Source organism: Schistocerca cancellata, chromosome 2 (genome assembly GCF_023864275.1).
Source record: "Schistocerca cancellata isolate TAMUIC-IGC-003103 chromosome 2, iqSchCanc2.1, whole genome shotgun sequence".
In the NCBI taxonomy this organism is placed as follows: domain Eukaryota; kingdom Metazoa; phylum Arthropoda; class Insecta; order Orthoptera; family Acrididae; genus Schistocerca; species Schistocerca cancellata.
The window spans coordinates 634,537,851-634,555,303 of record NC_064627.1 but is presented as its reverse complement, the minus strand read 5'-3'; the positions used below and the strand labels follow the sequence as shown (position 1 = coordinate 634,555,303).

General features: G+C 40.3%; 1 protein-coding gene across 1 annotated transcript in view; it reads right to left on the bottom strand.

Annotated features, from left to right (window-relative positions):
* LOC126147521 (NPC intracellular cholesterol transporter 1 homolog 1b-like) overlaps nucleotides 1-17,453 on the bottom strand; it is a 141,609-nt gene that overhangs the window by 8,120 nt on the left and 116,036 nt on the right. The window contains exons 20-22 of the mRNA XM_049915700.1: nucleotides 13,042-13,316; nucleotides 10,936-11,167; nucleotides 587-700 (exon numbers count right to left, since the gene is read on the bottom strand). Of these exons, the coding sequence (XP_049771657.1) occupies nucleotides 587-700; nucleotides 10,936-11,167; nucleotides 13,042-13,316 (621 nt within the window). The remainder of the gene's footprint in view (nucleotides 1-586; nucleotides 701-10,935; nucleotides 11,168-13,041; nucleotides 13,317-17,453) is intronic.

The following is a 17,453-nucleotide window of genomic DNA, read 5'->3' as shown; positions in this document are numbered from 1 at the left end:
CTCACAGTCTTAACCCAGAAAAATTCGTTAGAATGTTGGTAGTGTAACAGTCTTAACCTTAGCACCCTATCTTTCCCAAGTCAAGCACGTGGCACTTTATGTGGTCTAGCCACAATTCTAAGCAGTGCATTGAACCTAATTTTAGAAGATCCAAGGTATTACTAGGATATAAGGGAATAAATTTTCCTTCCGTAATTATTCTTTTAGTAGCATTTTCTCCAATATCTTATCAATTGTTTGCCCAAACTTATATTTTACTGTGGTTAAATGTTTTGATTTCTGTTTGACACATATTAGGACTACCTCCTTATCCAGCAACTGAACCATTAAATTTTCTGGTTTTATTTTATTTTATATAACAACATACAGGTAAGAAACAGATTTCTGCAAGTGAGGGCATTGTAATGCTATGCAAGAACTATGACCGTAAGATACTGAAATATTCTTCGAAAATGAGTAATACAAACTACTTCTACATTTATTGAAGTTTGTGGTCATGAATAATGAATCAAATGTTAAGCACACACATACAAGAATCTATTTAGTATTTAAGGGTATCAACTTCTGTGAGCCTGGTAACACTTACTGAGCTGCCAATCTTAGTAAGAGCATCTGCTGCTCGTTTATTGCTCCCTGTAAGAGTGGAAACAGTGTAAGCCCGTACAATGTGACTGCAGAATTCCACAGCTATACCAACACCCTGTGGGATAAAAAATGTGCATGTTGAGTAACAGAAATATAGCAAAATGTATACATTTATCAACTGCCGTACATCACTACTCTCAAAATGGAATAGGCACTGAGCAGCTGCTAGCACTCGCACACACACACACACACACACACACACACACACACACACACACACACACACACACAGACAGAGAGAGAGAGAGAGAGAGAGAGAGAGAGAGAGAGAGAGAGAGAGAGACTTTTAGCAATTACATAAGGAGTGTGGCAGTGGCTACACACAAATAAAATGGAATAAAGTCCCAGGCCATTGTCCTAAATGGGTACTGCATTTATCAGTTCTTTGACAGCTGTGCATCAGTAATACACTTGGGGATAAGACTTAGTAGAAATAACTGGTAAGTCATTATAGTGTGGAATTTTTGATATTGGTTTCATCCTGGTTAGCACTGATTAAGGGTAATTCAAACCCCCTCACATGTTTCTTCTTTACAGTAACGTTATGATCAAGAGTGGATGGACATGCAGTGACATATAAATTCAGATCCAGTTCTTCTGCATGAAACAAGTGTGACCACTATATGAACAGTAATAAACCATACCTATCAACCAGTTTTAGCCAAGAAGGTAAAAGAATAGTTTTATACAATCAGAAATGCTGACTCAGCTGCACTATTCAGACGTAATTTACTTGGGGAATAAGGGGGAGAAGTTTTCCAAGGACACACAGTTGGGAAGAAATTTAATTCTTTCCTCAAAGAAACTGGCTGATAAGGTCCATGTGCCATAGGCATTGGGGAGGAATGTCTTTGCTAGGATTGTGGATGGCATCTACCAGCAGCCAATGATCAGTAAAGACAGCAAACTCGAGACCTTCAATATTGTTGTGGAAGTATCTGGCTGCCTTATAGACCATGAGAAGTTCATAGTTGAATGTAGACCACTTGTGTAGACATAAGTTTTTTGGAGAAAAAACTGAGAGGTTCAATGGAATTACTGGTGTCCTGTTGCAAAACCATGCCTATTGATGTATCACTCATGTTGGCAGTGATGGAGATATGGGCATTAGGTATGGGGATTGCCAGTGTGACAATGTGAGTGAGAACAAACTTGAGGGCCTTGAATCTTTGGATTATGCAATCAGTTGGTGGAACTTTCCTCATTCCCAAGGTGCTTTTCCAATCAGGGTGTTGGTAAGCAGAGCCGTTGTGGTGATAGAAGTTTATAATGCCTAAGAATCTTTGCAGTTTACTGTAAACCGTGGTAGAGGGAGGTTACACATAAACTTGACAACTTGTTGGCTGGATGTCTTCAGCCAGCACAGAATAGCCTAGGAAAGCTAATTGTGAATTCTTGTGGTTGATTTTTGATACCATTGCTACATAGTGGGGCCTGGACTTGAGCCAAGTGCTGTTCATGTTCCTCAGGGGTGGAGGGAAAGATCAAAATCTCATTCAAACTGCAGGTTCAACAATAAAGAAACAATAAACTACTGCCAAGTGTAAGTCACATTTTGAACCCATATAACATGAAACAGTACTCCCAAATGGGGTAATTAACGCAGTCTTGGGGATGTTGTCCTTGAACATATGAATGTGGTGGTACACTTTGTGGCAACCAAGTATACTGAACACTTGCGCATCACTGAGCAGTTGGGTGAAGTCCTGAATATGTGGAATTGGATAATTGTCTATAATAGTGAAAGAGTTCAGAACTCTTGTAGTCCCTGCACAGACAGAAGGAACCATCTTTCTTCTGGATGAGGTGCATGGGGGATGAACAATTCTTACCTAATGAGCATATAATGCCCACATCATTTAGTTCACTGACATATTTTTGAGCGCTGCATAGTTTTTTGGCTTTGAGGTGGCAAACATTGTATTCGAGAGGTGGGTGCACCAGGAGGAATCACTGGGGAGCAAAATGTCACTGATCTTAGAGTGCTGTGGATGTGAAGTGCCAGCGAGAGCATGGGCATAGTTGCTGGGTGTCATTGGAGTGTGGTAAGTGTGTGGCAGTGAGCTGATGTAGTGTCTGATGAGCTGGTGCCAGTTGCATGGATGGTTCATAGCTCAGCTGGTGAAGCACAGTGTTGTGAGCTTGTGAGGCATTGGAAGTATAGTGCCTGGGGGTGTAAGCTCAACAAATGATGCAGCGAGTTGAGTTGTAAAGTGGAGCACTAGGAGGGAGGAGTCCTTTGTGGGTAACAAAGGAGAACAGCTGAATGAGCATTTGATTAGGGAGTTGGAGGTGTGGTGGAGCAATGAGGCAGATTGCATATTTGGTGATAAACCAAAATGTTTAAGAAAGTCTATGCAAAGTACAGATTCAAGATCTGTTGCATCAAGCACATTGACATCAGACTCGTTGGCAGCACATAAGGTTAGCTTGGTTAGAGTTGTGCTAGTGGGGGCTAACACTGTAGTAATGTCGCTAGCCTCTCTGCAAGTATCAATTATGAATCTTAAGCCTGTTGTCAGACCAACCATGTACAGACAACACAACATAGGGTTGACTGCCTGGAGTGGAGGTGGTGTTTGCCAACTGTTATTTCGTAAAACACAATGTGGAAGTAGTGCAAAATGGGGCACCTAAATGAGTCCATGAGTAGGGTTTGAAGTGTGCATGGAGCTCAGCATGAGAAAGTAGTTGTGGTTGCAGCTCACACAAGAGCTTAATTACCCACAAAATCCATAAAGTGATGTCAGGCAAGAATTCCACATCAACCAATGCCTGTGGGCAGCTCCAGAGTTCAGACGCAGTCTGAAATTCCAAGTTTTCTCCATGTATAATGTGGTGAATAACTTAGGATGGGAAGCGCACCAAATGCTCAGTTAACAAGGCTTTGGCAACAGAATTCTTGTGGTGGGTAGGTGGTCGCAGGAGTAGGCCATTGATGAGGTTCGTGTGGTCGTGCAGATTGCTGACAAGGCAGATAAAAGTGTGAGTCCTTTTCCAAGATGCTGTGGAGGTCAGAGAGGTTGTTGGCCAAGGTGAACCTGATCCATGGGTTGTTTTTTGAGAGGGGGGGGGCAGTTTAAGTAACCTGCTTGTCAGAACATGTTGAGGTGTTGAGGGTGACGAGGCACTGTGAGTGGTGATATCTTGATTGAGATGTGGGTTGTGTCCCAGAGCAGCACCCAAGTTTGTCTCAGGAGAGGGGGTCAAGAAGGTGGCCCCTCTTGATACTTGACCCAGTAAATACAAGAGCATGGTTGACCAATGTGTCAGGGATGATCATGGTCATGGTAGCAATGGTGTGCTTTCTTGCAGAGTGGGACAGGATGTGATGTGTAGCGCCTGACTCCTCTGCCAGGAGGGGGGGGGGGGGAGAGGGGGATGGAGGCAACATTTTGCGACTTGGGGGGGGGGGGGGTGGAGGAGTGGTAGGTCATCACTGGTAGTAAAGCCATGATCTGAAAGATGATAGTAGAAGATGTGTAGTATACAGAATTGGAGAATGTACAGCACCTTGAGTGGCATGTTGAGTGTAGAGATTCACTGGAACTTGTGGAGTGCTGAGATTAATGTGACCTTGCCTAAACACTGAAGACAATGCACTTGCTTTGTGCCTCTGTTGAACTTGAATAGGTTAGAGAGCTCACTTGTGTAGCGTGATGAAGGAATTGTTCCTGTTCCATTTTAACAGTGGTATGAGGTGTGTGGTACACCTGAGATTCACAATCCAAAGATAATGTGATGAGAGAACATGGAGTTTGACGAAAACAACACACTGTCACTGGAATAATGTGCAAAGTAGCAGATGCAAATCAGGAGTCACCAACGTGCTAAATTATGTCTCTTTGTTGTATGATGAAGGAATGGAAACCACCAACTCAATATATGCTGAAGACCAACTTTTACTACAGAACTGTAGAACACACTCACAAAGCACAAATGTGAGAGAAAAACTGTACAAAGATAAAGATGTCAAAGATCATACATCAAAGAGTTTGCAAGTCAAAACTCAAAGGTGCTGTTTTTGTGCTCGATAGTCACCACAAATTCAAACCAAAGCTGCATGAAAAGGAAGATGTAACAGTTTTCTATATGATGTGTGTTTATAAAAAGATATCTTATAAAGGCATGTTACACAGTGAAAAAGCTCATTCTCTTCATTTAACAGACATTTGCATGTTTTCCTTAGAAATGAAATACCCAATTTGCTTGAAATATTGATGAGAAAATTACTTAGTGACTCAGTTATAGGTACTCCAATATAATTTTCTCAACTGCCCCCTTTGCATATGGTGGCACAATGATGATACACATGTCGACGAGGCATAGTGCTTCAATACTGTTGCTGATAGTGCTCACAGCAGAATGATTCCACTGGTGTGCACTGCCTGCTTATATAGAGAACGCGTGACCTTGGTTACGTAACGCGCTGATAATGAACTTAGTCTCTGCGCGCACCAGTGGGAGAGCAATATAGCGTACGCGCGCTCTAGCTGTACTATGAGCGCGCGTCTGCTGGTTGCCGGCCTAGTGCCGAGCCAGGCGGGTTGCGTAACCGGCTGGCTAGGCACCCAGCGGGCAGTGCGGCACTATGCTTTGTTAATTTTTTCAAATTGTTGCATCCTTGAGCCCCCGATTACCAGATGTACATCTAGTGGTTCTCGGCTGACGCCCCTGGTTACAGGAGTCAAGGGAAAAACTTTATTAATAATTATAATTCAAAGTAATATCACCAGTTACAATTAAATTCTCAGCAAGTACACCAAGTCCTTTCATCCATACATGTATTTTCTCATCATTAGACACTTTCCTACATGAACGGGTATACAAAGTAAAAGGCATATTACTATAAACAAAACTAAGTCTACTTTGCGTCTTTGGGTCATCTTACACAGTGGAAAAGCTCATTCACTTCATTTAACAGACATTTGCATGTTTTCCTTAGAAATGAAATACCCAATTTGCTTGAAATATTGATGTGAAAATTCATTAGTGACTCAGTTATAGGTACTCCAATATCATTTTCTCAACTGCCCCCTTTGCATATGGTGGCAGCTTCATGAGAGAATAAATGTTGTGATAGGATACCAAGTTTATTGTATCATATGAATTATATAAAGAATTTATATCTGACAGTTGTAAAGATAAATAGTGGTTTGAGGAAGCTGCATATTTTTTTGGAACTAAAGAGGCACAGAAAATGCTGTGAGGTGATGGCAGAGGAAAAAAAAATTAACCACAGACAGAAATGCTAGCACTTTGTGTACTTTCACTCAATACTGTTTTATAACATTTTCTTGTGGAACAATGCTGCTGAGGTCAAAGCAATATTTACTCCACAGAAACACAGATAAAGAATATTATGTCAAGTTGATCAATGAACATTTTTCAGATGCCTCTTCAGGGACCTTGGGATTCATACACTTACATGCCAATACTAATGACATTTGTGGTTGATAAGAAGTGTGAATGGAGGGTGAACTTAAAATTCATGACCACAATACCAGAAGTATGATCAGTTTCCATAATGGCTATGCATCACTGTCTAGGGTTCAGAACAGAGTTTTTTACTCTGGTGCAAAAGGCAAGAAATCGAAAATCCCCATATATTCAGAACTAAAATAAAAGCATAGCTCATTAGCCATTGCTGCAGTTTATCAGGATATCTTGGCTTAGTGTTGTACTTTCTCGATAACTTTAATGTTTATGTTAAACAGCTATTGACTTTGCATGTATACTGATAGCTGATAGTGGTCTGTGTAAAGTTATATACAGTGGAACCTCACAGCAAGCATAATTCATTCCAGAATCTTGCTCATAGTGCAAGACACTCATTAAGCAAAACAATTTATCCCATATAAAGTAATGTAAAGTACGATAATGCATTCCAAGCAGAAAAAGCACTAAAAGTCTTATCTTATTCATGCCATTAATTCAAAGAAATCTGTACATACAGTATTATGCACTATATTCATAATATATAACTAATTCTTTTTTACTAGTAAGCTGTCTATAGTCATCTGTTTCTGGTGATGCTTCAATACTTGGCGAAAATGCAACACAGCATTATTGTTAAATAAATTGGTAGTGCGTGTAACCACTGATTTATTGGGATGATGATTTTCAGTGTAGGATGCAATCGATTCCCATGCTTTCAGCATTTCTCGTATTGTGTCAGGAGATTGCTGCTGCGCTGTTACTGCCCCCTACTCCCCCTCTGAAGAACTCCTCTCCACAGTTTCCTGCTGTGAAACACTCTGCAGTTCCATAAACTCTTCGGTGGTCATTTCTTGGCTGTGATCTTCCACATGCTCTTTCATATTTAAATGCCTTCAAGTCACATTTGACAACACACTTCTTCCAAGCAAAAGAGAGAGTTCTCTTGGCACAGGCAACAAAGTTGAAGGGATATTTCCAAAACTCTCTGAGAGTGAGATAGGTAGTTCCAGTTAACTCAAAGCTGTGCTCAAAGAGCGCTTTAGTGTAGAGCTCCTTAAAGCTAGAAATAATCTGCTGGTCCATAGGCTGGAGTAACAGAATGGTTTTGGGAGGCAGAAATTGGATCTTGATGAATTGAAGTTCTTCAAGAAGGTGGTCTTGTAGGCCTGAAGAACGGGCATGAGTGTTGTCCGTAACAAGCACGACATGGAGTGCCAGATTCATCTCAAGCAAATATTTTTTCACCAAAGGGCCAAACACTTCATTGATCACAAAAAAGATCATGTGTCACCCAAGCTTTGTTGTTGGACCTCCACATCATTTTTCACTTTCATTTCTGGACGTTACACTTCTTTAAGGCTCATGGAGTTTCTGAATAGTAAACAAGCTCTGGTTTAGTTTTCAAATTGTCACTTGCATTGGCACAGAAGAGCAATGCGAGTAACCAGGCAATTCATTCTCCTCTGCTTTTATAAAGGTACACTTCAGCATCTTTTACCAGAATAGACCTGTCTCATCACAATGAACAACCTGTTGCAGCAGATAACCATCAGAGTCTATGAGCATCTTGAAGTTGCTGATGAAGTTCTCTGCTGCCTTTGTGTCAGCTGTACCTCACAATTCTGTGCATGCCGGTTCTTCTCTTAAACTTCTCAAACCACCCACAGCTTCCTTTAAACACTTCTTTGCCCACTGATGTTCCTGTTGTCTTCTTAACAAGGTCAGCAAAAATCATTCTCGCCTTCTCACAAATGATGTTCTTGTTAACAGTTGCACCTTGCAAATGTTTTTCATTTATCCATATAAGGAGCAATCTTTGGCATCATCCAAAATATGAAACCATTGTTTACATACTCTCTTCACTCCCATTGAAGCACCTATCAGCTTAATCTTGTTCTTCTTCTTGAGGATAGTGAAATACTTGATGTAGACCGATTGTATGTGCATGCTAAATCAGCAATATGCACACCACATTTGTATTTTTCAGTGATTTTATGTTTCATTTCTAAGGTCATTTTCTTTCTCTTGTGGTTGTCTTTTTGCCGCTTTATCTACAGGGACATTTCTATGAAGATTATTAAAACTTGCACATAAAAGAACACTTTGTGAACACAAGTTAAGAAAAATGTGTGATCAAAAGCTACACTAAAATTGTAGCAGAAAGAGCACTAAACCCAGACTGCAGTACATACTAAAGATATTGTTCATGTGCTGCTGCTGACAATGAAAGGTGTTTATATTGTTGAACATTTTCGCTGCCACTTGTGAACGCCTGGTGACATCACACAAAATCATTGTGCGAAACATCACTCGTTAAGTGAGTCTTTTTTTACAATTTGTTTTGCTCGTTGTGCAAATTGTGCATTATGGGAGGTGCTTGTTAAGTGAGGTTCCACTGTACATGCTTTGCTTGAAGTATTATAAAAGACAGAAGCTGGGTATTATAAGAGAATGAGCAGTGGCCATTTTTCAAAGTAGCTCTTTCTCCTACTTTACATGTTCATTAATTCTCTTAATTATCAGTTTGAGTGAATTAGCACTAGTCATAAATGTTATTTGTATACTTTATAGTAAATATCCTGTAGCGGTTATTTCTACTTGAATTAAATCAAGGAAATATTAATGCTGTAAGGGAGGGTCTTAATGCACTGTTAAATAGAAGTAACTTAGTTGGGAACAAGAAGTGAGGAGGAGGTAGAATGCTACAGAAATATGTGCCTAACTTCAGGCATCATTTAAAAAAGAGCACACACATAAGAGTAAGATGAGTGGCAGACATGGACAAAATGAAAGAAAAAAGGATGAAATCTGAATTTTGCATAAGTTGTTGATACTCAGGAGAAGGACACAGCTCCTGGACGAGTTACTCAAGGTAAATGAAATACTGACACTTTGAAATTGGTGTGTAAGAAAAACATAGTGGGAAAAAAACATGTTTAGATTTTGTAGATGGTAATGTAATTATTAAATACTGACAACCCCTAGTATTACCCATTGAAGTGAACTGAAAAACTGGCCAGGGTGGCAGCACTGTTGTGATTACACCAGTGAAGCAGGGAGGGGACGTGATAGCATACACTTCCAATATTCTTGCTATTGGAATGCTGTCACATGCTACATGTTTGTATGCACCACTGAGTGAAACAACAATTTTGGATAGAAACAAAGTAGGATGTACAGTATATCTCACCTTTGCTGCTCATGATGCTTCACTGGCAGTATCTGCAAAACTGTTTTCCCTGGTTATGTCTTTACCTTCCTCAACTGTGTCTGCTGGTTTGCTGTTTTGTTCATAAAAGATTATGTCAACATTTTGTTCAGATCCATGATGACTGATTTTTATTAAATTTTCAGGTTCCTTATTCATGAAACTCGGTCTCCTTCAGTAGTCATAACACACTTTCTTGACACAACATGTGGCTTTTCTCGTCTTCTAATTTCACAGCAATAAATGAAGGCTGCCCTCATGGTACACTGGTTAGTGTTTTTGGCCAATACTGTGTAGGCCTGTGGTCCAATTCCCAGTGTGTAACAAGGTCCATTCAGCCTCATGAGGCCAAATGAGTAACTATTTGAATATGAAAACACTGGAACTGATATGCTAGTTGCCAAATTGGTGTCACATTGAAAGGCCTGCATCAGGCTAGGTAACATATGACATTGATTTATTAGGAGTGAAAGCACATGTCATCATATTTCTCAGGTAATCAAAATGGTTGATGTATTACAACCATGGTTTTTATCCTTTAGGCCTTTGTGGTATGGGGGAGGGGAACCATTTTCTTGCAAAATTTTGTCATTGGAGTAAGCAGGAGGTTGGTCCACCATAATTAAAGCCAAGATATTTGGCTTTTCTTTTTTCAATGCAATTTAAAAAAAGTCTGTCCATTTCTGTAGGACAGTCCAAAGTTTTGCTGTTGTAGTAATACTACAGGATTTTCTGCCTAATAACACATTTATCCACATCACTAGTTAAATATTTACTGTGTGGATTTTGTTTTTTCTGCTGAATTCTGCTCTGCTGGGCATTGTGTCACTCCTGCCATAATCTGCACACCTTTGATTCACATAACTTTTGTTTGTAAACATTTGCTTGCACTTTTGCTGCCTTCTCTGTCTGTGCACTGTCACATCTTTCTGCTTCTTGTTCTCATAAAATTAATGACACTAAAAGCAAGCCTGCGTGCAATGACAATTCCTACCACCACTTTCTCTGAAGTAAACTTTAGGGTTGAACTGGAATGTAGCTGTACCTACCTATATAATTACTTTGGTTCCCACTACAGCCAGGTCAACAATTCACTTTGCTGCGTAATGTATTGTGCATATCTTTACCAATTGTTTACTAGGTTTAATGTTTGCATTATGTTGGTATTAAGTACATAACTAATCATCAAATATGAACTTCCCAATGATCATGGAATTATTTAAATTGAATGTCAGTCAATTTATTCTTTAACAATGTTTGTAAATGACAATGAAAATTGGTTCTGGATAATTTATGAGGCAATCAAAGCCTCTATTCATACAATAAATAGATAATTATACCTTTAATACCTTTAATTATACCTTTAATACACAGTGTTAAGATTCCACATTAATATTTATTTAATAGTTCACTATGAACTGGCTTTCGGCTTCTTAGGCCATCGTCACATAACTGACTTGACGATGACCTAAGAAGCCAAAAGACTGTTCATAACAAACTATTCAATAAATATTATTGTGGAACATTAATACTGTGTATTCACAGTATTAATATGTCTATATTTCTTCAAGAAATGACATAATGTCCCATAAAAATTATAATACTAGTTAAAATTAACAAATGAGTTTATTCATTATACTTACAACCACAAGATTTACAAGGGAGACTGCATTTAGTGGTACATCCCACCATACCATGAAAGCAGCGAGGTTAGTCACAATCATGGTAACCATAATGAGTATGATGACAGATGAGAATATGTTAAAGCCCATGAGAATGAATGACACTATGAACACTGCCGATAAAGAGTAGCCAACAGAGTTTATTGTATCTCCTGTGATTGTGAGATACTGCTCATAAAACACATAGAAGACACTGAAAAAAAAAGAAAATGAATGTAACAGTTAAAATATATGTTCTGCTGAATACAAGCTAATGCACAAAAAAGTTAATATGCATATCAAATAATTGATCTCAAATGACTCCACTATTGAAAACTGATTCTTGCAGTACATTCTTTCAATATGCTTCAGTCCTTCTTTCCAATGCACTTTATACTAGAAATTCATAAATATGTGAGAAGAAATTGAAAATAGTTAAAAACTTGAATATTCATTACTGCAAAACAAAATAAAAAGAAAAAATACATGTCTAGTCAAAATAAACACTAGTTTTAGAAACTACAGTACATTCAAGTGACAAAGCGATAACAATTTCTAATATAATTTAAAACAATAGAAAATCCAGGATGGAATGTAACAGTATTATGGAAAGGATAGTTGCACTCACCATATAGAGGAGATGATGAGTCGCAGATAGGTGCAACAAAAAAATCGTCACAAAATAAGCTTTCAGCCAACAAGGCTTTTGTCAAAAATAAATCAAACAAACAAACAAACACACACACACACTCACACACACACACACTCACACACACACACACACACACACACACACAAACAAACAAACAAACATAACTCACACACACATGGCCACAGTCTCTGGCAGCTGAAACCAGACTACAAGCAGAAGCAGAAGTGCATGATGTTAGAGGCGGATGGGTGGGGGGTGAGGAGGAGGCTGGGGCAGAGAGGGTGAGGGATAGCAGGGTAGGGGTGGGGGACAGTGAAGGGCTGCTGGGGGGCATGCAAGGACGAGGTGCAGAGAGGGTAGGGCAGCTAGGGATAGTCGGGATGCAGAGGGTGGGGGAGAGGGGGTTGGCAGAAAAGGAGAGAAGTAAAAAGATTGGTTGCGTTGGTGGCATTTGGGCTGTGTAGTGCTGGAATGGGAACAGGGAAGGGGCTAGATGGGCGAGGACAATGACTAATGAAGGTTGATGCCAGGAGGATTACAGGAACATAGGATATATTGCAGGGAGAGGTGCCACCTGTGCAATTCAGAAATGTGGTGTAGATGGGAAGGATCCATATGCTACAGGCTTTGAAGCAATCACTGAAGTGAAGACTGTCATGTTGGGCAGCTTGCTCAGCAACAGGGTGGTTCAGTTGTTTCTTGGTCTCCAGTCCGCATGTGTGTGTGTGTTGTCTATTTTTGACAAAGATCTTGTTGACCGAAAGCTTATTTTGACAGTCTTTCTTGTTGTGCCTATCTGTGACTCAGCATCTCCACCATCTAATATCATTTCATTTGTTTATTCATTCCAAAAATCTTTTGCGGGACTTATTATTTTATTATAATAAATGGCATTTGCATGTACATGGATATACCATTCTATGAGTCAATATAATATTATACTCTCATTGATTAGCCAACAAATTTATTTCCTTACAGTTATAAATGCAGAAGCCTTCCTTTTGTTTCATTCAACTTACTTTAATTTTGTACTTGAATGTACTTCTAGCAAAGATATCATTAATAACATATTTGTGGAGCAAAACAAAATTTCTTTTTTTCCCATGTTTTCCATACTTATTTTGGCACTATTACACACTTTCACAAGTGTGTATTGTATATAATTGTGATAATGCAGAACTAGTACAAACAACAACAGAAGCACACTTTTGCAAAAAATTACAAAATCTAGGTCAAAAGTATATGTCTTAAAAAAGTACACTTCTTTACAACAGGAATTTGGCAGAAGACTTGCAGGTTAAGCCAGAATCATTTAAAAAACTTATTCTTAATCAATTATGGACGTAAATAGTTAGCATAAAAAGGTAACCTGAATGTTATAATATTGTTAATCCACTTACCTAAACATAGATAGAAATAATGAAAGGTTATTTTACCTGTATGGAAACACTTCAACATTTGAAACATTTGATATGTACGTGTCATTGTCAACGTCAAACCAATTAGCCGAATCTGTATCATTTCCTGTAGTAACATTCACAGTGGGTCTTAGATAACTCTGTAACATTGTAGTAATACTACTAGCTATTTCTCTTGCTGATCTCAGAGCATTTGTGTACTCCTCAGAAGTTCTCAGAACAGTGTGATAAGTCATGAAGTAACTGTCCATGGCAATTGCCAGACCATCTTTATTCAAAACATAATTCAAGCCCTGTAAAAAAAAGTATATTTTATTACTGAGTGTAAAACATTACATGCAACATTATTCCTAATATAACAACCACATGAACCATATATGTGTATCAAAAATGAGATGATAACTGTCCTTATCCAATCGATTGTTTAAAGTTAAAAAGGGTATTCTTACATAAATTTTTAAGTTGTGTTGCATATCTGCACATACACATTTAAAAACTAAAATGTTTAGTGATATGTCTTCTGAGCCTACTAATTTTAAAATTGTTTATTAGTCAACATACACACCTGGAAATGGAAAAAAGAACACATTGACACCGGTGTGTCAGACCCACCATACTTGCTCCGGACACTGCGAGAGGGCTGTACAAGCAATGATCACACGCACGGCACAGCGGACACGCCAGGAACCGCGGTGTTGGCCGTCGAATGGCGCTAGCTGTGCAGCATTTGTGCACCGCTGCCGTCAGTGTCAGCCAGTTTGCCGTGGCATATGGAGCTCCATCGCAGTCTTTAACACTGGTAGCATGCCGCGACAGCGTGGACGTGAACCGTATGTGCAGTTGACGGACTTTGAGCGAGGGCGTATAGTGGGCATGCGGGAGGCCGGGTGGACGTACCGCCGAATTGCTCAACACGTGGGGCGTGAGGTCTCCACAGTACATCGATGTTGTCGCCAGTGGTCGGCGGAAGGTGCACGTGCCCGTCGACCTGGGACCGGACCGCAGCAACGCACGGATGCACACCAAGACCGTAGGATCCTACGCAGTGCCGTACGGGACCGCACCGCCACTTCCCAGCAAATTAGGGACACTGTTGCTCCTGGGGTATCGGCGAGGACCATTCGCAACCGTCACCATGAAGCTGGGCTACGGTCCCGCACACCGTTAGGCCGTCTTCCGCTCACGCCCCAACATCGTGCAGCCCGCCTCCAGTGGTGTCGCGACAGGCGTGAGTGGAGGGACGAATGGAGACGTATCGTCTTCAGCGATGAGAGTCGCTTCTGCCTTGGTGCCAATGATGGTCGTATGCGTGTTTGGCGCCGTGCAGGTGAGCGCCACAATCAGGACTGCATACGACCAAGGCACACAGGGCCAACACCCGGCATCATGGTGTGGGGAGCGATCTCCTACACTGGCCGTACACCACTGATGATCGTCGAGGGGACACTGAATAGTGCACGGTACATCCAAACCGTCATCGAACCCATCGTTCTACCATTCCTAGACCGGCAAGGGAACTTTCTGTTCCAACAGGACAATGCACGTCCGCATGTATCCCGTGCCACCCAACGTGCTCTAGAAGGTGTAAGTCAACTACCCTGGCCAGCAAGATCTCCGGATCTGTCCCCCATTGAGCATGTTTGGGACTGGATGAAGCGTCGTCTCACGCGGTCTGCACGTCCAGCACGAACGCTGGTCCAACTGAGGCGCCAGGTGGAAATGGCATGGCAAGCCGTTCCACAGGACTACATCCAGCATCTCTACGATCGTCTCCATGGGAGAATAGCAGCCTGCATTGCTGCGAAAGGTGGATATACACTGTACTAGTGCCGACATTGTGCATGCTCTGTTGCCTGTGTCTATGTGCCTGTGGTTCTGTCAGTGTGATCATGTGATGTATCTGACCCCAGGAATGTGTCAATAAAGTTTCCCCTTCCTGGGACAATGAATTCACGGTGTTCTTATTTCAATTTCCAGGAGTGTAAATTAAGAGGAAGGGTGATTTAATCAAACAGTCCACTCTTTATACCAATTTCAGTTTGTCTAGTCATCACATTTTATAAAATATAACAGAATGTTCCCCCTCAAACTTCCTGGAGTTCTTCTCCTTTTTCTCTTTGTCTAAGGCCCCTTCTTTGTTTTAAAATTTTATTTTTGTTGTAAATGAGCTAATGTGCACGTTGTGGATACCAAGGCTTGTATTGTGGTCTCAGCTGTCGGTACATTTTAAAATTTATAATATGACTATTACACTATAATGTCTAATAATAATAATAATAATAATAATAATAATAATAATAATAATATCAATAACAACAAAAAAGGAAGAAAATGGGAGACAAGTATGAATGAAATGATGCACTATTTATTTTAAACTGGGTCTTAAAAGTTTTTCTTTTACTATCCCAAATGATCAGAAGTATGCTCTATCATGAGCATTCACCTACTGTGGATTTTGTGTCTCTTTCCACATCCAGATGATACGTTACACACAGTCAAATGAAAAAATGCTAATAACAAAAACAGTCACTGAAGAGTTAATATCTCCTTAACTGTTTGCTTTATCAGGACAAAAAGATAGGCAATCCCCACACAGTTCATGAGAGAGTGAGTGTATAAATGAATATGACATTTATTTAATTCAGAAATATAAATAACAATTCACTAAATAGTAGAGGCATTAAGTAGTTGACAGGCCTGATTAGATTGGGTGAGAAGTTTTTGTTGGATGGGGAAGAGGAGGAAAGAGATGGGGAGTAGGAGGGAGGATTGGGGAAGAAGGGTGGCTGATGGCTCAGAGGGAGGCAGCAGGTGAATGAGATAGGAAAGCAGGAAGACGAGGTAGCAGGTGTACAGGGTTGGAATGTGACATGCAAGAACTGATACTGAAGTGCAGCACACAGTGTAGTGATGTGGGGAATTAAATTGGGAGGAAGTTCAGAGGGTCGATAGAGATTGAGGCCATGAGAATTTTGGGAATGATATGTTGCAAGAACAGCTTCCATCCATGTAGTTAATATAAGCTAGTTACCTGCGGGGATGGGAGATGGGGAAGGGGGGTTGTGGGGTGGGGGAGGGATACAGATGGCACAGAAGCATCCATTGAAATCAAACATGTTGTGCTCAGCTGTGTATTCTTTCACTTGGCCATAGTTTGACATTGGCCATACATTTGGGTGGACAGTTGGTTGGTGGTCATGCCCATTGTGTATAAATTAATCAGAGTTGGTATGTGACATGACTGCTTTCACAGATGGCCATGCCTATGGTGGATAGAATATGCCTATGATGGTACAGGAGTAGGATGTGCTGAGTGAGTAAGTCAGACAGGTCTTGCACCTGGGTTTTCTTCAGGCCCATATGGCAAGGGATTTGAAGTGGATATAGCATAGGGATGAGTCAGAATATTATGTAGATTGGTTGGGTGAATACCATTTTGGGAAGGGTGGGAAGGATTGTTAGTAAGATTTCCTTTGGTTCTGGGCACAATCATAGATAGTGGAAACCCTGATAAAGGAAATGATTCAGCTGTTCCAGTCCAGCATGATATTGGGTGATGGGAGTGCTCCTTTGCAGATGGTTGTTAGGAATGAAGGAAGGATTAGGGGTGTGTGGGGATGTGGTGCAGGAATAGTCTGAATTTGCATTCTGCCACCCACCCCCAACAGTACAAGCTTTTCTGAACTACTTAGATGGGAGTTATCCTTGCAACACAACCTTTGTTCCCATAATCCTCTTAGTCTCAGTCTCCATTAACCCCCTGTATCAACACGCTCTTCCCTACATTGTCCCTATCCTCTGTTCTGTAACTTCCTCCAAATCCACTGCCCCACACCATCATCATGGTGCACTGTATGAATTCACTGGCTCCATTTCCCACCCGTGTGGCTTATCCTTCCCATGTAACTTGTAACAATCTTAGGGTGATACTCTCTTGTTTAAACTGAATCTATTGATATCCTCTCTCCGCAGGAATATCCTGGTATCACTTTCGGTCGAACTTTTGTGATTCCCAGTTTTTACTCGGGACTGGGGAGCTTGACATTTTAACATATTTTTGCACTTGTAACAATTTCTTTACCTTTTTGAGACTAAATTATCAGAATATGAGGACACAAAAACTTCAAAAATTAATCATCCTGAAATTTTTTTGCATGTTTTAAATAAAACTAAATAAAAATCATCAATTGAGATAAAATTAATTTTGCATCACACATTGATACACAAGTTTTATTTTTACTGTATACTGTGAATAACACAGTAAATATTTATATCTTTTAAATACTTCGACACACATCTTTGCTGTATTAATGTCATTGATTATGAGACCATGCCAGAGCAGTATATGCAGTAAAATGCTAGAGAGTCAGTCATGTTATAGACATACAGGTGAAAGTTGTATGCTGCCTCATGTAACTGATGAAGTCTGG